General features: G+C 48.4%; 1 protein-coding gene across 2 annotated transcripts in view; it reads right to left on the reverse strand.

Annotated features, from left to right (window-relative positions):
• The window catches only part of Hlf (HLF transcription factor, PAR bZIP family member), a 55,364-nt gene extending 34,048 nt beyond the window's left edge, over nucleotides 1-21,316 (reverse strand). Inside the window, exons 1-2 of one of the 2 annotated variants that reach the window (XM_055620014.1) lie at nucleotides 20,659-21,316; nucleotides 18,202-18,537 (exon numbers count right to left, since the gene is read on the reverse strand). In XM_055620014.1, coding sequence (XP_055475989.1) covers nucleotides 18,202-18,537; nucleotides 20,659-20,773 — 451 coding nt within the window. In that variant the 5' untranslated portion in view covers nucleotides 20,774-21,316. Of the gene's footprint in view, nucleotides 1-18,201; nucleotides 18,538-20,001; nucleotides 20,103-20,658 lie in introns of those variants that run through there. The other variant, XM_055620015.1, reaches the window with a different exon arrangement.
• Between the last annotated feature and the right edge of the window lie 339 nt (nucleotides 21,317-21,655).

The raw sequence follows: 21,655 nt of genomic DNA on the forward strand, positions 1-21,655 counted from the left end.
CTGATCTTGCAGGGCAGCCAGGGACAAAGAAAAAAAAAAGTTGGGGGAATAGGGGGGGGGGTCTCTCTGCTGCCTTTTCCTGGATCACATCGATATCTGGGCGCCCTGCAGATGTGAGGATGGGGAAAGTAAAACATGTTCTAAAGGTCCTATCTCCCGACACTCATAAGAGAAAAACAACACTTTCCTAACTTACTCCCCAAATAGACACCGCCGGGGATGTTCTGCCAAGGAGTGATTCGAAAGTGTGTTCCGAAGTGAAATGTAAGCTTGGCCCAGTGCCCAGCTCTCTGCTGTATTTTGCACAGGGAGCTGCAGGCTGGCGGACCAAAGGAACACATTTCTCTCCACGTGACTGCAAAACCAGGCAGCCCAAGCAGATTTCTTTGTGTTAATAAAATGTGATCTCTAGACTGTACATACACACTGACAGCCCTGGGAAAACACGAAGGGCCAAAGAAACCCATGGGCCTGGCTAGAAAGAGGTGTTGGACGCTGAATCCTTGGCATGAAGGTCTGGGGAGTGTAAAATGAGAAGCCAGGGGAGACCTGCCGGGTGCTCCACGAGTGCAGCAACCCACAGAACCCCATCAGATATGACGCATGCATGTCCCCTCTTTCTTTGTGCCCCCCGCCCTTCCTCAGCGGACACTTTCTCATGGTTTAGAATATACGAAAGACTCGAGTTATCTGTTGCCCAAACCAAGATGGTCCCAGATGCAGGAACTCCAGGTTACATGGTTTATTCTGACCTTGTGTAAGATATGGCTCGCTCACCCCGACGAGACTCAGGCAAAGACTCTGTGAAGTAGGACGATCATGAGATAGAGTCACAAGCATCTCCAACAATCACCCCGGGCGAGAACAGGATCTTGAGAAACCTGCATTTGTAGGCAGCACCTACCCCCACTGTCACCATGACCTTGACCTCCACAGACCTCTGACAGGTTCCAAAGCCTGGTGTCTCAGAGCTGTCAGTCTACAAGCTTGGCGGGAGGAAGTTCACAGACTGAGGGGGCAGAGTGACAGCAGCCTCCAATGCTGTGTACTGAGCCTACCTTCAACATATCAGATTTCTAATTGCAGTGACTTTCAAAATTCACAGCACCCCGAGGTCTACTTAAATTTCCCAATTTGGAAAAAAGAATTGACTGAAACAAAAGGTGGGGTGAGGGTACAGCAGCAGGACCCCAGAGCCTCTCAGGGACTGTGCTAGAGAATTCAGAGCTTTCCAGGACTAGCGAAAACCTCTGGGTAAAGAGAGTCAAAAATCATGGACAAAGTTGCCCCTTGAGTACCCTCCCCTGCTGTAAATAACCCAGTCCCAGGGCTCCAGAATCCGGGGGCAGTCAATCAGCCATAACCGACTAATTAATCAACAAGAGCAACTGAGTTGAAGAGCACCTGGAAGACCCAGGTGAGCCTTCACCTTGGTTAATCTGCAAGCTGACTAATCAGGCTCTGGGATAATGGAAAGTTAATTGTATGCAGAGCTCAAGTGCAGTCACTGGAAAAACAACAGGAAGCAGAAGGAACAGAGGAAGTTCCAGCCACTCTCTACTCTAAGGTGAGGTCTTTAGTAGATTCTTCACAATGTTTAGCCTCCAGCCCCTTTGCCCAACACACTCCTGGATCCATCTCTTGTCCCACAGGACCCCACGGAGGACAGTAAGAGGCAGGTGTTAGGATTTCATTGCTACCATTCATGGGCTTAAACTAAGTAGGCTCAGAGATACTTGGCTATGAGAAACACACTGAAAGCTGCAAAAAAGCACTCCTCACCCCCTCCACGCTTCTTAAAAAAAAAAAAAATCTAAAATACTCAGACACCACCGGGAAAGCAGATCAAGAGTACAAAGGCATAAATCACATTCCAAAGCTGGAGAGAAACAGACCTCCGATACTCTGTTCCATCAGCATGGATAACTGAGAGGCACCTTCAATTTCAGATAGACTGGCAAATTTGCCAGGGCCCTTGGATTTGGAGTGGATGACTGGATGCCTACCAAGGGCCTAGTGTCCAGGGAATCGGTAGCCATGACCTCTGGCCACAGCCAGGCAAGGTCTGTGGTCTGTGGTTGCCTTTGCTGAGCCAGAGGGCACCTTGCCTGGACTTCATTGGCGTTTCCGTGGAATTACACGGTAGAATTTCCAGCTTCCTTGACCTTGCAGCTCCTGTCTTGTGAGTGTGGAGCAGAATCAACAGACTTCCTTTCTTCCATTCTCTCTGCTCACTTAACTAGAATGAGCCTCCCCAAGAGAATAAAAGAGAACCTGCCGGAGGCTTGGAAAAACATTTTTTCCAGGACACCGGAAACAACACTGGCCCACGTCCTTGATCTGCTGCCCGGCTGGAGGGTACACAGCTTAAAGGATCTTCCCTACCTGCTCTGGAGGGGACAGCACATATCTGGCCATAACCCTGCCACACCTTGGCACAGCAGACATTACTAATTAATCGCAGAACTCTCCCCACTGATGGAGGCTGAACCTCAGAATCTTTCTGGATGACATTCCAGGCTACGAGCTGAAGCTTACACCATGAACAATCCTGGAAGCTGCATCCAGGCACATCAGGGAGCAGCTAGAGCCCAGATGGGAAAACCGCCATCAACAGAGGTAGCTGTGGGCCTGTGTGCTGTCTAGCTGACCAACCACCGCTGCCACGGCCAACCTGGAACAATGATTCCAGACAGATAACTGAGGTCCAGAGTGGCTCTGGAATGTTGAGGAGCCCAGTGGTTCCCATCTGGAATTAAGGTTGTTGTTTTTAACCCACTTTAATTGCTTTCCCACCTCAAACAGTGTCAAACGCCTGGCATTTAAACTGCAGTTTTTAAACACCGTCATCTCTTATGAATGGCATGCTGTCAGGTTCTCAAGCCATCACCTTGGCTCTAGGAGGATTAAAATTAAAAAAACAACAACAACGGGGTTTTGGCCGCAAAATTTGACTCTTGAGTGTTACAGTTCATAGAGTCACAAAGTTAAAAGCAGCACCTGGCGTTTCACAGACAAGAACATTAGGGCCTTGAGAACAGTGGTCACCTGTCCAAAAGCACACACCCTCACCCTGCCGATGGGGCTGCAAAAACCTAGCTCAGCTAACTCCGAGTTCTTCATTCTTCACAGCTGGGCTACGCTTGAAGGGGTACAGCCGCGCTTTTCCCCTGTTGCCATTTCGAATCCAGTGGAAATAATAAAGCCAACCCAATTCGAACTTTGCACTGAGGTTTGTCTGGCCAACTTTGCAACTGGCTACCTTATGTCTGTGACACAAGAATGAAGAAGACACGCGCCGTTCTCATTTTATAGACAAATACATAAAACCCAAAGAGGTGCTGTGGTAATTGATGCCCACCCCTCCCCCCGACTCCTGTGTGTTTGAATGCTTGGCCCACGAGGAGTGGCACTATTAGGAGGTGTGGCCTTGTTGGAGTAAGTGTGACCTTGTGAGAAGACGTGTGCCACTGTGGAGGTGGGCCTTGAGGTCTCCTATGCTCAAGCTACGCCCAGTTACACAGTCTCCTTCTTCGGCTCTTTCTCTAGCACCATGTCTACCTGGATGCTGCCATGCTTCCTACCATGATGATAATGGACTAAACCTCTGACCCCGTAAGCCAGCCCCAATCAAATGTTGTCCCTTACAAGAGTTGCCATGGTCATGATGTCTCTTCACAGCAATAAAACCCAAACTAAAACAGGTGGTTAGCATAAGACAATATTCCCAAGTAGTCACACAGGAGAACCAGACACAAGATCTCTTCATTGTCCCTAAGCAAGAATCTGAGAACTCGTGAAGACTCGGCCTAACAGCCTGCAACTGATTCTCCAAAGCTAAGAGCTACAAATGCATTTTAGAAAGTTTTATTTAGACAAAAGGATATGACTCTGACTTAGAGCGACAGTGGCAACTCCTAAGTAGGCACAGCCACGGGCTGTTGCACAGATTATCATGTTTGCCCTAACTTAACCCCCATTGCAACCCTGTGAAGCAGGCCACCATTTCTAGATGAAAAGTCCAGGGCTTAGAATGGGATCCACATTTCAAGGCTTCCAACAAAAGCTGGGATTTCAAACCCAATCTACTTTGGTGACATAAGGGTCTGGACAAGTGTGTCGCTGCTCTCAGGACTGTGTTTCACTGGATAGCTGTATCAAAGCTTGTTATTTCTGCCTTGATAATGATTTCATCCTGATTGCCATGGTTTCTGGCCACTAAGATATGCCCAATTTATTTTTAAGCTGCCTGTAGTCAAGATGGAAGAGCTGATGGAGAATAAAAGAAAACACATTTGGGCAATGTATTCTCAACATTCAACCCTCCTAGAAAAAGACTAAATTTCAAGAACCACTACCATGCTTAGTATGAAGGAAGACTCTACAAGAATGTTTCTCAACCTGTGGGTTGCGAACTCCCAAACGTCATCGGAAAACACAGATTAAGATTACATCATGACTCATAACAATAGCAAATATTTCAGTTATGAAGTAGCAATGAAGATAATTTATGGTTGGGTGTCACCACAGCATGAGGAAGTGTATGAAAGGACTGCAGCCTTAGGAAGGTTGAGAATCACTGCTTCAACCTCTTCCATGAAATTCTTGGCATCCCCCTGGCTTACCATATCATGGAGAGCTACAGAGCTACATGGCTTGGTAGATGGATTGCTCTTCAGGCATGAGGACCTAAGTTCAGATCCCCAGTAACCTCATTTAAAAACAAAACAAAACAAACAAACAAAAAACAGAGAGGCATGTTGGCCACTCTTGTAATCTCAAATTCCAGAGCATGAATAGGATGCGCTGGGCAAGTTGACTACCTAAAGTAGCCAAAATGAGAAGCTCTAGGTTCAAAAGAGCCCTGCAGACTTCATCCAGTGACCGATGAGGGCAGGTGCAGAGTACCACAGCCATACATTAGGTGGAGCTCAGGAGGAACCAGAGGGGTCAGGGACACAGCAGGAGAACACAGCCTACAGAATCAACCGACTGGGACTCAGGGGAACTTGAGAGATCAGGGCACCTGCAGGGGTCTGACCTAGGTCCTCTACATATATATATGTTAAGGCTGAGGAGCTTGGTGTTCTTGTGGGAATCCTAACAGTGGGAACAGGGGCTGTCCCGGTTTTGCCTTCCTGTGGGACCCTATTCTTCCTACCGGTTGCCTTATCCAGCCTGATATGACGTATGTGCCTGGTCTTATTTTGTTGTGCTGTGTCTAGTTGATGCCTCTAGGAGGCCCGCTCTTCTCCAACTGGGAGACAGAGAGGAGATGGGGGATGTATCTGGGGAGAGGAGATGGGAGGAGGCTTGGAAGAAAGGAGAAAGGAAAAACTGGGGTCAGATGTACTATATGAGGGAAGAATTTTAAAAAGTGAAGAATGACTAAGGAAGACACCTTGGTCAACCTCTGCCTTCCACACCCACCTGTACATACACACACACACACACACACACACACACACACACACACGGGGGTTGGAACCCTTACAAATGATGCTGCGATTCCATACTGCATTTGGCTGGCTTAAATTTAAGAGGGTTACACCCAATCTTTTTTAAAAGGAGAGTCCACTTAGATATTTGAGAGGGCGCTTCAGCTGTGATGAAACGTCCTTCCTAAGAGGGAAACACCATGCTAAGTTCGCTGCTGCAGCACTGTGTAACCACCCCCTCCACCCCTGCTCCAGGCCGCTGTACCCTTGTTAGTCTTACCCTGCCTCACCCACAGGTGCAGCACATGACAGAAGTGCCAAGAAATTTGACAAGAACCTCACACCTCTGCTGTGGTAGGAAGGCAAAGACCTATCAGGTTAATCACTTTTCTTATTATATATATATATTTTAATCGACCCCTTTATGTTTCCATTCCTTGCCAAGAAAAGGGTGGTATTTTTTTTCCTGTTACGCAGGGTGCTCCCCAAATAGCATTTAGGAAATTCCTAAGAAGGGGAGCATGGGCCATCAGGGATGCTGGCTTTGGAAACCCAAGAGTGTAACACCGACAAACTGGAGAAAAGCCATTTCTCTCCATGATCACTCAAAGGTGCCCCACAAAATAAGACAGAAAGGAGGGTCGCATAACTTCCACCGTGCTGAATGACTCCAGAGTGAAGAGACATGCTCCTCTGAACTCTTTCCTGTCTCTACACTGCAGCAGCGTTGGAGGATGGCAGGGCGGATGGATGGCGGCTGCAAAGAGTGTTGACTGGGGGAGCTACCTACGCCTGGATCAGAAGCTGGTGGTGTCTGTGTAATGGCAACAGGACCAGTCAAGGAAGCGCAAGCATCTTCCCACAGGTGCAAATGCACACATGGTTACCTGCTGTGTCTCTTCATAACCCTTTCTTCCCTATATTGGCCCAGCAAGCTGCCGCATAGTAGGCAGCCATCACCTCCCCTGCACAGGAGTGCTCTCACACAAGTGTCCATAGGTGATGATAGGAGGAAGAAGAACAGCAATGATTGGAGAGCCCCAACAAGAGTGATGGAAGCCACCATATGCACCATTTGTAAGATATGGCTTCCCACATGCTGCCTCATTGGCTCCCCAGGGAGTCCTGTAAGCAGCGATTTCCACCCTCTCACAAGGCAGGAATAAAGGCAGAGAGAGGCCTTACCCTGCTGGTAAACAGTGGAGCCAAGATTGAAGCCAGGGGCGGATGTCTAACACTCACTTCTCCACAAAAAGGGGAAGACTGAGAAACTGCTCCGACAGGTGAGATTTCGTTAGGAAAAATCGAGACATCAACAACAAGCAAACATCATCTTTGGGAACTGTCTACGACAGCCTCTCTAATGACAAATCAATGAAAACTAGAGCTATTTGGTTTTTATGTACTAATATGGAATTTTACGACAGAAGTATGAAAATGCCGCTGGATGGGGCAGCTGGAGACAAAGGGCAACAATGCAAAGGGGGTCGTGAACGCAATCACAGAAACATCTCCACATCAGAGATTCTTGACTTGACTAATGCACATTTTTGGTTAAGAACATCAATGTAGACACTCACAGTTAAAGTCCTTAAAGACTATTTCCTGCTCACGTCAGTCAAATGTGCTGCCCAAATTATGTTTTCATAGTAGCTTTCTTTATGAAATGACAAAGGAGAGGGCCCAGTGCGTAGAGCGTCTTGTATGCTAGCCTAAGGACCAGAAGTTTGTAATCCCAGCACCCACATAAAAGCCAGGTGTGGTAACGGACACCCGGAATCCTAGTACTGACAAGGAAGGCAGAGGCAGGAAGACCCTGAGACTCGGTGGCCAGCTACTCTGGCAGAACCAGTGAGAGACCCCATTCCAAAAAATAAGATGGAGAGCAATAGAGGAAGGCACTGAATGCTAATCTCTGGTCTCTACACACACACATGTGTATGCGCACACACGCAGACATGTACCCATGCACATACTACACACATACAAAGACTGTAAAGTTTTCAGTATCACTGAGTCAAGATCAGATGATCATTAAGTCTAAGTCAGTGCAGTGCTACCACCAGACAAGCTGTAATTAAAAAAAAAAATACCAGACACAAGCAGGCTCAAATATTTCCTTATGCCTAGTTTATAAAATATACACACTATAAAATAGACACTACACAGTACACTTTCAAACGTCCATGGAATCTAATAACTGGATACTATTAGCTGGCCTTCTCTTATTTGGGTGAGTTTCATTCATAAGCTAAGAATGAAGTGTATTTTCACATAGATCAAAACTTTAGGAAAAAATTGTTCATTCCTGTGCATATTGCCGGCATTTAAATATACTGTGGATTCTATGAAGCAACACAACAGTTGGATCCCCTGAAAATGTAGATTAGTATAAAGAATTCAGCTGCAATGACGTAAAACCCGTGCAGTTCTCATGAAGTCGGCCCTGCACAAACTCTACCCAGGTGTTGCTTCTCTCCACATTATCCTCGCTCTTACTTTTTGACCTTTCCCCCTGTGACCTCTCCAGGGCTTTTGGGCCTTTTAAAAGCAATACAAGGGCAGCAGGATGGCTCACTGCCAAGTCTGCCAACATGAGTTTGATGCCAGGGCACACACGGTAAAAGGAAAGAACTGACCCATGAAAGCTGTCCTCTGACCTGCATGAACTGTCTGTGGCACACGGTAAGCACTCACTCTCAGGCACGTGAATGGACACACACACACACACACATACACACACACACACAATTAAGTAAGTAAATGTAATTTAAAAAGCATTTGATGAAAAGCAAAGTAATATTATTGCGATTGCATTAGCATGCACTTCCTCCTCTGTTTCACAGTCCTCTGGAGCAAATTTCAAGGTGTGGTCTTAAGCCCTTGTCATAATGAGTAAGGTGAATTAAGTCTTCCAATGCCAAACCTGTGGCTTTCTTTGCCCACATCCCTAAGAGAGCTCATACAATACCTTGGGGTATGGTGATCTCTATCCTGTATACTGGCAGCTGTGTACCCGGGTGATGGCACTCATCTGGTTTAGAGCACTGACTGCCACTGGTCAGCACCCCGCCCCCAGCCCCGTGGCATCCTTTCCCTCACTGGCAAACTTTTCCTCTTTCTTGCTTACTCAGTTCAACTCAAACAGTACTCAGTGCGCATGAACAGACTGCGTGCTTAGTCCTTTCCACGGAGTGTGGCAGGCCTTGGGCTAGGGATGTGACTCAGCTGGTGAAGAGCTCATCTCACAGGCGTGAGGATCTGGGTTTGATCCCCAGATCTCACATAAAAAGCCAGTGGTGTGGGGTTGTAATCCCAGCACTGGGGAAGCAAAGACGGGAAGATCCCTGGAGATCCCTGGCCAGGCAGTCTAGCTTGATTGGTGAATCAGACCAACAAGAAATTATGTCTCAAAGGAGACGGACTGTATTCATCAGGATGACAACTGAGGTTATCTTCTGACTTCCATGTGGGCACACATACGCACAAGCATGAATTTTTAAAAAACATCGAAGCTCTAACAGACCAGTAAGGAGACCTCTGCCTGGGTTCCTCAGCAAACACATCAGGGCAGCCTGCTACTCAGAGCTAATTAGAAGAGCAAACACCGCTCTTCCCCACTCAAGGAGTTCTGCCAAAGCACTTATTTCTGCCGATCCATTTATGCAATTCCACTCTTTGCAAGAACATTCTGTCACAGATGATTTAGTGCTGTAGGTCCCACGAGCATCTTTCTGTAGCACGCACTCATTGTTTTTCTTAGGGTCTACAGGGAAAAATTGGAGTTACCAAGGGGTTTCCATTAGCCATGATCATACCTCATCATAAGGCCTACAAATTCCAAAGCATCCTCTCATCAATAATAACAATAATAAACATGCCAGATTAAACTTTTAAAAATAAAACTATTTAGGAACTCGGTGTGACCAATCTTTTTTTTTTTTCTTTTTCTTTTTTCCAGAAGAGAAGATGACACTGGGGGGGGGGGGATAGTGATTTTGGATGGCAAGAATGCCCGGTAAAGTCGGAAAAGGAACAAGAACGTTCTAGAAAATTTTCATATATTCGGTCACAGGGTTTGTGCTCATGGGATGCTGGCGGAGGAGAAGCATGTGCTGTGTGATTTCTTCTCCAGGAGATGCCAGGTTCCATCAGCACCCCCTCCCCCAGGGGACCGTCCACTGTACGCAGCTGGAAGTGAAACTGCACAACTGCCTTTCATCCGTTTATTTTTACTCAAGGGGATGGGTTCAGGTCCTCATAAATCTTCCAGTCTCCTATAACGCTAGCTTGATATGGGCACACTCTAGGGGAACCCAAAGAAGTCATTTCAAGCATGTACCATTCAGCAGCTGACTCCCGTCCCATCACCTCTCACCTCCCACCAAGCCTTCTTCTCCAGCACCTCTTCTCTTACACATATTACTGTATGGGTGAGGTGCAGTTCATTCTGGTTTCAGGGAAGAAGGGGGCCACCAATACAAGGTCGGAGAGCAAGCATGCAGCAGTGCGAAGATGTTTCCTTTGTTTCACAAGTAAAGTTAATAACCTGCACTCAGGGAGGCAGAGGCAGGCGGTTTCTCTGTGAATTCAAGGCCAGCCTGGTTTACAAAGCGAGTTCAGGACAGCCAAGGCTACACAGAGAAACCCTGTCTCAAAAACACAAAAACAAAAACAAAAACAAAACAACAACAACAAAAAAACCCCTCCAAAACAAAAATTAATATCCTGGCCAGAAACTTGGGTAAGTATTTTTAGCTTGATACTACTGATGAATTAATCCTTAAGATCAAGGATTGTTTGTAACACTGGGGCATTCACTCCTCCAGCAATTACATGTTCACATACAGACACACACAAATGTGCTCATAACAATTGGTTCAACATACTTGTTTGCAAACCTAGTAAGCCGTATAAAATAGAGGCATTTAAAAGCAATGAACACTAATGGGCTGAGTTTATTAAAATCTATTTTTTTGCTCCTATGAGGCCAGCTCTACTTTTGGACATTTAAATTCTAAACCATTCACATCCTTCCAACTATTTTCTTGCCAGAGAGTGCTTCCCCCAATCACCAAAATTATGGGCTTCACAAATGAAACTTAAACCCCGTGTTTTGAAATAACTTCATCTAGATCAATTAGAACATCGTGTTTTTTTAAAAAGCTGTTTGATGTTGGAGGGAGAGTGTTTATTTTCAAAATAATAAAAAATAAGGAAATCCTAGTTCGCCAGAGGAAACTATTGTCAAGGTTCTAAAAATGTTTCAAATCTAACCTTGAACCCACATAGAAATGTCCACATGCCGTTTCCCTGTTCACGAACCTCCAGTGGCTCACCACTGCCTCCGGAACAGAGTTCAGTCTCTGAAGCCTGGTATGCGTGAAGCCACCTCTATGGCCACGCTCCCTGGTCTCCTGCAGACAAGCCTTCTGCAGCAACCACACTCAGTCTGTTGCCCAAGCACACTGTTGGCTTCACACCTCTACAGCTCTGTGCCCCCATTGCCCGCTCTCCAACCAGCTACCCCACTTTTTCTGGAGCCCCAGCACCGGGTCCAGCTCTTCCAGGAAGCCAGGCCTGGAGCACCCCTGTCCTGAGCAATGGCTACTTCCTGTGAGGTCTGCCAGTTAGGGCTGGCACTGATCCCTTCCTTGGTTTCAAGTGTTATTGGTGCCTTCTTCATCAACCCTTTCTGTTTTCCGTAGACACTTGAGGTCTCGATAAACTCATCACTTGGCACTGAGAGCATGCTTTGTCCTGGCACTTACCTGTGTACCTACGAGTTTGGACTTCCCTCTGAAATGGCTACCCTCTGGAGACAAAGCAACCAAACCCTCCCCTCATCTACCTTCCCCCGGGAACACAACAGAACCAAAGCAAAACCTCATGCTATTTACCGGCTTGTCCATTATGCTCCTGCCATCTTACAGCCTTCTCTGTCCCAGTCTCACCCTTGTATCACTAGAGAAAGGCCCCAGAGCTGACTTGTGGGAAATGCTGGTGCCTGCTACTTTGTGCCTTGCACAAACAAGGTTCGGGAAGTCTAAGAATGTACATAGTAAAGAAAAACGGTGTGTGTGTGTGGGGGGGGTGTGTGTTATCATCTGGAATATTAATGAACAGTTTTTCCTGGTCACCAAGAGTACCACCTAAACTTTCCTTTTGTAACACCCTAAGAAGTCTCCTTGCTTTGCTTTCTCCTGGGGCCAAGTGCACTTATTAAAACTTACTGTAAAAAAAAAATTAGGCTGTGGCCCTGAAAGGTTTTCTAGCAAATAGCTCAGGAGATAAACCTAAGCAAGAACTTCTTCAGGCTGCATTTTGTTTGCTTGCCTCAGTTTTTAATCCTGTGAGAAATGAGTCAAGGCCACAGTCAGCCACAACCACCTAAATAAAACCCAGAGGCTGACTGAGGGCCAGGTAAGATGAACCAGAGAAGCTGAAGAGAAAGCCAGAATGCTCCACCTGAATTCTGGTCAAAAGGACTGTATCAACACTGTCACGAGTCCCAGGCTCAGTCCTCTAAGGGGATGACATTCACTGGCGGTTGGGGATGCGGCTCCCAGCAGCTGTGATGGGTACTTCCTGAGCACCAGGCTCTGCGCTTAGGCTCTACCACACTGTCTCCTATGACCTTCACAGCTCTAGGAAAGAGATCCTATAACTCTTCCAGAATCCCAGAAGGGAACACAGATGCTCATGTCACTTAAATGACTTACCTGAGATCAGGTGGAAGCCTGGAAGTGGCTGTTCAGGACTCGTACCTGGCTCCCTGTATTGAAGCCCAAGCTCTAGAAGTCATTGGAACCTTGTATGTGGCCATGTCTCAAACCCGGGGCATTCTGAGACACAGGGTATGTGGTGAGCCACCAGGCCAGTAGGTCTTGAGAAATTTAAGCTTATGGCAAGGCAGTGGTTCAGTGGCTTAGGTGACAATGTTTACAGGGGTTAATGGATGCCGGACACAAGAAATGAAAAAGGGTAAAGATGAGTCTTCCTGACACTACAGAACCAAACACCATACCATCCATCGCTCTCTCTGCCTTTTGGTTGCTGTAAATGCGTTTTTGCATCTTATTACTTCCTCTAGCTTCCTTCTCCCCTTCCTTTTCACTGCTAAGACATAAAAAATGATTCCTGGGTAAAAGTGATTAGTGTTAGTTGGGAGAGAGGTATCGGAGACACATGATAAATCATTGCTGTCTCCTCACCCTCTGGCGTTCTGTATTAGGATGTCATCAAGGCTCTCTCCCAACTCCCCCGCCATCTCTCCCTTTCCTCCACCTAATTCTGTCTTTCTAGTGCTATTTTTCTAGTCTGGTAGGCACAGCGCTGAACTGAAAACGCTCTGCCAAGACCCTTGGCAACAGCCGGCCTCCAGGAATCCTGCCCACAGCCACGGTGTAGGAAAGAGAGAGGAGATGGGGCCTCTGAAAGGCAGGCCAGAGGGCCAGACTTAGGGGCTGGCTGGGAAGCCACTGGACAGAACAGGTTTCCCTGGCCTAGCAATGATCCTCCCTCTGGAGCTCAGCTTGCTTGTGCCAGGGTCAGGATTACAATTGCTCACTGGCACTTGCTATAGTTCCCCGGGAAGGGAAAAGAGGGAGGAGGGAAAAGAACAACAGAAAAAAGAAAGACAAGCGGGTATACCATCCAGGGTTGGGCAAGCTCCACAGGGCATGGCCACGTGCCTGGAGCACACGGTCATGCAGGCAGCCAGCCAGGGTGTACAGGGCTCCCACAAGAGCGGAGGGTGGGGGAAGGATGCCGGGTTGTTTCCCACGGGCAGAATAGGAGTAGCTAACCCAGGGGCAATGCTTCGAGGTGAACATCAAGGAAGTGATTTGTTCTAACCCAGGAGGGAGAGAAAGGTCAGACCTACCGCAGGAATGATTGTTGGGCATGCCGGGGGTTGGAGGACGGGGGGGGGGGGGGGGAAGAAGGATGTCCTGTTTTTGCAGAGGGAAGAGGACTAGATGAACAAATCCCTAAATGAAGAATGGGGACAGGGAACCCAGCCGTCTTTCCCCCCCTGCCAGTACGCTCATGAGGACACTGAGCTTTCCTGTGCAGGACACTTTACTGTATTTTGCCATGATTTATCTTGGTTAAGCCTGATGAAACTCCATGGGTGGGTGAGGGAGTATTTATAGCCTCCGTTGTTCTATTGCTAAGTAAACTGAGGCTTAGAGAGCTTAAGAAGCAGACACAAAATAACCTGGCAAGCCAAGGGGTGAGTCTAGGATGAAAACCTCAGCCTCCATTCCTGGAGCCTCCATTACTACCACCAAGCTGTCTTGCTTTCCGTTTTCCTCCCCAAATATCTCTTGCCCCACTCTAGGGATTGCTTTTCTGTATACGTCAGGGACATAGACTCAAGAACAGAACAAGCCTGTCCCCTTTCCAGGGCATGGTGGGACAAGATAAGTAATTCTAAAAAGGCTACGTTCAGGACAAACTGGACTTGCTCTCTCCCTTTCAGAATTCCCTCCATCCAAATGAGGTGGTCCGCACGGCCCCATCACTCACAGGGCTCCAATCCAGCCAGCAAATGGACATATGCGATATGTGATCTTACAGGTCCTTAGCGTAAGTGCCATCCAGGCACGGTGACAAATGTCTGTAACCCCAGCACTCAGGGAGGCTGAGGCACGTGGATCTCTGTGAGTTCGGAGGCCAGTTTGGTCTACGAAGCAAGTCTAGAACAGCCAAGGTTATGCAGAGAAACCCTGTCTCGAAAAATCGTAAAGAGAAGCAGGGTGGTGGGCATCACCCATTTTCCCCTGTGGAACTTCCCATAATCCTGAAACCGCCTTCGAAGAGTTCTGTACATAATCACACAAATTCCATAGCTGGACCTTCCCTCCCATGCCAAAAAGCCCTACTACCAAGGACAGTGAGCGGAACGGGGACACGAACGCCAGGCTACAAACCTACAGCAACTCTCCCTGTCCCCATCTCTCAATGCCACTCACTCAACATCCTCCTTTTCTCACATGTGACCACACGGAAGGGTTTTCACTTTTCTGCGTACCCGACTTTCATCATAGCCCGGTCCCTGGGCTCAGAACTGAAAAGAAAACCTTCACAACTCTCAGCTGAATCTGGGCCTTAAAGTAGCAGGACATCCCAAAGCTATTAAAAAATATATATATACCAGAAGAAATGGTTTCAAATCCATCTTTACAAGCACAGGGTTTAAAAATAACTCTGCCTTTGTCTGCTATAGATGACTTTCCCTAAAGGGACAGCTGTCCTTAAAGCAGTCACTCAATTCTCAGGGCAAACAGATTCTTATTTTTCCTAGTACCCAGCATATAACCTCCAGGAACAAGTACCCCCCCACACACACACACACACACTACCTCTGATAAGATCTGACATGCAAAGGCCAAAGCCTACAGAATGGCTCCTACCAAAAGAGCCAAGATGCTGCTCCCAGACACCCTGAAGGCCCTCCTTCATCCAGACCCCCCCCCCCCACTCCAAGGGCCGGACAACCTATGGCATCATCGTCACCACCACAGCTTTCAATATGTCTCTGGAATAGGTCTTCAGGAAACAAGTTTATTTCTTCAGATATTGAGTCATTCTTTGATCAGATACCTACATGGGGGAATCAGACCAGGATGCATAACATAGGAAAAGGGTCCGGGGAACAGTCATGATAAGTAGTTTTGAAAATGCACAACAGTGCTCACCTTGCCATTCCAAGATACCCTCGAGGTAGCCCTCAGTGTACATAATTTGTCAGTCTGGCTCCGCTACCTTTCACCCAGAACCAGTACTGAGACAATGCACACGTCAAAATTGCACACTGAGCAACAGCTGAAGGCAAATGTTTAAACTGCGCTGCCTTATCTCCTAGTTACCCTGGTAACTTCATTCTATCCCCTAAAAGTGCAAATTATTAATACACAGTTTTATTTTGTTTTTTCTTGGCAAGCCAATGTCTCTTCACTTTCTCAAAAGTTTTGCCATAGAGTATTACAGGGGATAAAAAAAAGCACTCATTTGTATGATAGCAGCCTAAGTTAAGTCTAGATTTTGCTGCCTAAGTTGAAGGTCCAAGCCATTAATTTTCAAGCAGGAATGATTTTATTCCCAGGAGACATTGGAAGGTGAATGAAGACTTTTTTTTTTTTTTTTGCCACAACTAGAGCATATGTGCCACTGGCCTCTAAATGGGACAGCAGGGATGTCCTTTAACATCTTATAATCCACAAGGCCATATACCACAAGACTTACCCTCAAGAGAGAGTGCCAAGGTTGAGAAATCTCAGTTGAGACTGAAATCACACAGTTCCCAGAATGCCCATTGCTACATATGGGCTCTTCCATTCAGAAGACTTATTTTCCTCAAGATTCACTGGGTAGTTACTTCTATTCTGGTCAGCCCTGTGAGCTATGCAGAACAGTCAAGAACTTTCCCCTTTTCCTAGTTTGCTTGAGATAACACATCCTTCAAGCCTGTGTCCCCTAGATTCCAGTTCTCAGTATAATCTTTATCATGAGCAAAATGATATGAATGGCAGAATGTGATTTTTTTTTTTTTTAATCTACTGGCATTTGAAAAAGAGCTTTGGATTTTTTTTTCCTGTTAGGAATATCACTGGATTTTTAATTCAAACAATAAAATCATTTTGAAATGTAATTCTACCACATTTGAAAGGATGTTTAAGTGGAGGGATTATTTTCAGACCTTTTGGTATATTTTTTTCTGTAACTCAATAAAATGATACCCACAGACACTTGGGAGTTCCTTGCTATGGACAGCAATCTGGCTGGGGGAGTCCCCATCACCTGAATCATGGACCACAGAGGGCTCTACGGAGCTCTGACAAATGACTTGAGCCTCAAACTCTAAGATGCCAATTTTTCACTTTCAGGAGTGCTCACTGAGCACTCTTCCCATACTGCTCTCCAAAGGAAAGCTGTGTAACTGTATCTAGTGAATTTAGGACGGTATTTCAGGTGACAAGGATTGTCATAACACAAAGAGTTAACTACAACCACAAACCACTTGAATTAACAGAATACCTGAAGCTAGCCATCTGACACTGAATTACCGTTTCCAAAACAGGCCCGTCAAATTGAAATTATATCTTCCTATTAAAGGGGAAAGCAAGGCTCCAAGAGGTTACGCCATTGCTGAGGTCATTCAGTTATGCAGCAGAATGTGAGAAGTGCCAGCGTCCACTGTCTGAGCCTCCATGCTCTCCCTGTGAGCTGCCTCTCCCGGTGAAGAAACTGAAGGCATCAGCGCTATGCATTCCTCATAGCAAGCTGTCTAATCCACATCAGGAGGGTGATGCACCCTTGGGGGTAGCTGGAGATTAAAACTTAATTCCAATAGAACCAGTGGCCTAGAGTTATCAACCGAAGTAGATGTTGGAGACGGGGTAAAATAGATTTGAAAGTCCAGAGATGTAGGAAGGACTGACCTCCAACTCCTCCAGGACTAACCTATAAAGGGCAGGGCACCCTTTTCTCCTTCCCCTCATTTCCTCCCATTTAAACCCAGCTCTGCATGTGACAGAAATTTCTGCATGAGTCGAGGGCACAGAGTTCAGCAGAAACCGCTAACACAAGTCTCTCGTTGTCCTGTTTTCCATCTTTCCCTGCAGCTAAGGGCTTTCCGTTCCATGACCTTCCTGCCAATTTATCAGTCTGAATCTTTGTTCCTAGTACCTGTGCATAAAATGAGCTTTCTTCCTGCTTGTTCTGTGCTACCGCGTGTTGAAGGACTGGGTCTGGGGTGGCCTCAGTCTGTGCTTAGCCCTACCCCTCTGGCAATGGGTTTTAAAGCATAGTTCTTTCCAGGTAACGTTTTTGTGTTATTTTAAAAAAGAAAAAAAAAACCCGCTTGTTATTACTTATTTGTGTATATGTGTGAGCTTGTCTGAACGTGGGAAGGTGTGTATGAACACGTGAGTGCACATTTGTTTGATTTGCCTAGGCTGGGTGCCCACTAACCTCGGAGATGCTCTTGTTTCCAGCTCCCCAGCACCGGGGGTCAGATCCTGGTCCTCACACAAGCACACACTGACTGAAGAGCATCTCCCCAGCCCTGTCACAAGCTTTGGTGACGGTGGAGTAAATGTGATAAACGGATGACAGTGAAAACAATATGAGGCAGATTGGCTCATGGGACACGGAGTGCTAGGAAGAAAGAGGCTTAGCCTCAGTGAATAGGAAAGCCTGCTTTTATTTAGATTCTAGTCAATGACCAAAGGAGATGGATGAAAAACAAATAAACAACCTACTCACGCCTCTACTCAGTCGCCCATTTAGGCCAGAGAGGAATGGATATGGATTAACCCAGCCTTCTGGGGTCTACCCAAATTATCCAGCAAGATGCTTTTATCTTTGTGTTTGGGGACCAGGTGAAGGGGGCAGGAGTTACACGCATGCCTCCATTAACCTATTAGCCCAGTCATTAACTCCAGGCTGGATTATCTTAGAACTGTAGCCTTTGAACCAACTGCTCAGAATCCTCCTGGGAGTTGGTTAAAATGAACATTCTGGGCTCACACCCTGGACCTGAAAACACGAGCTTCCTAAGGGCAGGTCCATAGAGTCTTATTCTGACTGAGAGCCAGTCATGCTCCCTGAATGTGGGTGGGTGGGGGAAGGCCAGTAGGGACAGGAAGAGGGGGCTCCTCTCTAGAAAGGGATGCTAAGCTCTCCTACTCCTGCCAACCTCTCCCTCCCCCACCCCTACCCCCCACACCTAAAGGGTGAACCTTCTAGAATTTACCTGGTCTGATGGGGCTTTGCATACAGTTTGGAGACGGGATGCCAGGGTGGAGGGGTGCAGAGGCCCGGCTGCTGAGGTCCACAACCGAGGGAGCTGTGGAGGAAGCAGGTTGCAACCCAGGAGGGTGAGGGCTGTGGTCATGCTGCGACGGGCTCGGGGGGATGCCATTCTCTGACAGAAATTCCTCCAGGTCCATGTATTCCAACTGGAAAGTATCTCCGTCATAAGGAAGGGTTTTGTCCCATAAGGTGGGTCCCAAGAAGGCCGACTGGGGGACTGTCGGGCTGTTGCTCTCATCATCCAGCTTCTTTCCTTTGTCTTTGTCTTTGCTAAATGCTGAAGGAAGAGAAGGGGAAAGGTGAGCTTTGCTTTCAAAAACAGAAAAGAAAAGGGGTCATTCTCTCACCAGCCTTCCTGCCATCTGTTACAAAACTACTTCTCATGGGCACTGAGGCCTCTGGGTGCTGTCTTTTGTGGACCTAGAGTTTCGACATCTTCCTATTTACTTTGGAAAGAAAGCTCTGGTCTGCAGGACAGGGCTACCGTCTGATCTGGAATAAAAACAAGAGAACAGTCCTCCTCCGGTGCGGTGTGTTATTTGCAGTGATTAAGTCACTGAAATCAATGCCGGGAAAATAACACCCAAGAGCATATTCAACCGATGTGATTTTTTTTTTTTAAGGAAACCACCAATAACCCGGCATGATCCTATCTCTCAGAAACTGATTACAGCAAGAATCTGAGGTCATTCAGACTTATAAGCCAGGGTATTCATGCTTAGTCCTAGTAAGAGATCCCAACCCCCACCTTTCCCTAACACAGTGCACTAGTTCCTGCACTACCCCTTTCCACGCATTGTCTCCATAAACTTGCGAGACTACAATTCTCCTCATCTACAAGAAAGATAAGGATGCTCCGTTCTTAGAAGGAGCCAAGGACCTGTGGGGGAGGGGGTGGCGGGTGGGGGATCTTAGCGGAGGAGGGAAGAACTTTCAAACTCATCCATTTGCTTGGACACATATACAAAAGGACTAAGTTTTAAAAGGTGGTTTCTTCTTTCTCTTCCCCAAACATTTAAGTATTACCCAATTTACAAAAAAAAAAAAAAAAAAAAGTATGCATTTATTGACCCAGTCACAAAGCAGTACTATTGCAAAGGTGCTGGTTTCTACACCAGGACGGAAGAATGCAGCTACTTCCTGCCTGGAAATACAGCTTCCCCCGGATTTGGTCTTTACCAAGCTCTCTGCATTTTGCCAATATTCAGGTGTGGGTGGAATCTGGGATTACAGAATTTGATTCTGATGTGGTTTCTCTCTCCCCCCTCCCCCTTAGAGAAATGCCGCTCCACTGCCACTCATTCTAATCTTCAGATCCTCCGCAACCTCATTAGAGTTGGACCGCAAAAGCCAGCCGCAACCGCTTTCCCCCAAATGCTGCTCCTCCTTAAGGCGCGCGCGAGGGGTGGGGTGGGGAGGGTGGGGGTCCGTACGCGCAATCAGGCACCGGCAACTCTTGCAATGCAACAGGCGTCCCCTCCCCGGGGGGGGGGGGGGGAAAGGATGCAAACACACCCCGAAGCTATTTGCAGCCGAATAATCTTTCAAGACTTTCTGCAGGAGCAGCACTGTTCGCTCTTGTCACTGCGAGACGACCAAAGGCAAGGCACTGCATCTGCCCCGAACACAAACCCGTGGGGGGTATAAGCTGGCTTCCCCGCCCGACCTCACCTGCATGCCCACCCCGTCCCCGTCTCCTGGGCTCCAAGCTACGGTTGCCTGGGGAAGGTCTGAGACTTACCGAGAAAGGGCTCAAGCCGGAGGAGGCTCCTGCACGCGGTTACACGTGAGCCTGCTCAGCTCTCCCCTCCCACCGGGAAGAGTGCACCGGGGAAGTGTCAGCGCTGGAGGCGTGCACCGCTTCCCGCCGACAGACCACTCCCCCCCACCCCCACCCCCACCGGGCTGTGGGAATTGCCCTGCTGCGGGAGAAAACGCCTCTCCGCTCCCGCCGCGGGAGTCCACAGCGCCCAACAGCAAGGAAAGCAGAAACGCAGTCCGAATACCCCGGCTGCCGAGCGAGACACCCCCCCCACACACACACGCGCGCGCACACACGCCCGGGTTCTAGCCAGCCACCTCCCCCATTCCTCCCCTCCGGTCCCAGAGACCCGGGTCTCCCCGAGGAGGCTCACGCGCCGTCCCGCGGGGCGGGGATCCTGACCCCTCAAGTTCACCTGTCACCCGCGCTGCAGGAGGACAGACCTAGAGGGCGGGCGAGCCGGGTCCCCGGCGCTCTTTGAAACGTCGCCCCGAAGTGATCCCCTCGGCTCTGAGCGCGGGGTGGGGGGTGGGAGAGTGAGCGAGCCTCCCCGAGAGGGACAGAGATGCCCCGCGCCGAGCCAGGCGTGGGGTCCCCGCGACTGTCGCCCCTTCCCCGAGCCCAGGCAACGCTCACCGTCTTCGGCATGAAGGGGGAGCTTCAGCGGGTTCTCCAGCAGGGACCTGAGCACGCCGTAGGGAGGCGGGATAAAGGTGGGGTTCAGGGGGAGCTGTCGGGACATTTTCTCCATCGTGGTGCACGCAACTGTCTTTTTAAAAAGAAGGCCAGGTCGCCGTCCCGAAACGTCGATGAGCTTTTTTTCCCCTCCTCCGTCCTTTGCCAACCAAAAAGTACTCGCTCTCAAAGCAGAGCAGATAAGGAAGAAGAAGAAGAAGAAGAAGAAGGGAAAAAAAAAAAAATCACTCCTGCCTTTGTAAATATATCAACATACAAATATCAAAATAACAAAAAACAAAAACAAAAAACTTTCGGGTTTCTCAGTGCTGATGGTCCCGGGAAAGCGCACGGAGCGCCGCGGGCTCCTCCGGCCCTGGGGCAGGATGCTCTCACCTGCCTCCCACCGACTCAGTCTTGCAAAATGTTCAAAATTGCAAGGGTTAAAAAAAAAAAAGAAGAAAAAAAAGAAAGAAAGAAAAAGAAAAAGGGGAATATGCGGACGGCTGCAGAGGAGCAGAAGGCAGAGCGCGGGCCCCGGACCCTCAGCGCCAGCACCGGAGGCTGCGCCGTCCCGCCCCACCCCCCTCCCCGCCGCGGCCGCTGCTCCCCGCGCTCAGCGGCCCCGCAGCGCCCGGCTCAGCGCATCAGGCAGTCCATGTGCCGCGGCCCTGACAAGAGTGACGTCAGGGCCCGCACCGCGCGCCGATAGGCGTGCGGGGGCGGGGCCCCCGCCAGCCCCGCCCTCCGGCCCCGCCCTCCGAGGGCCGCGAGTGTAGCATCGCCGCACGCTCTGATTTTTCGGGAGCTGGCTGCGGACTGTGGGTTGCTGGAAGCGCGGGTGCCCGATCTCCCGGTTCCGTGGTGGCTGCCTTGCCCTCGGAATAACCCCGCTCACCCCGGTCCCGATCCGTTTGCGAGCTAGCTGTTTGGGTTTGGTGTGTGTGTGTGTGTGTGT

This window comes from Psammomys obesus, unplaced genomic scaffold (assembly GCF_907164565.1).
Source record: "Psammomys obesus unplaced genomic scaffold, mPsaObe1.curated_primary_1811, whole genome shotgun sequence".
In the NCBI taxonomy this organism is placed as follows: domain Eukaryota; kingdom Metazoa; phylum Chordata; class Mammalia; order Rodentia; family Muridae; genus Psammomys; species Psammomys obesus.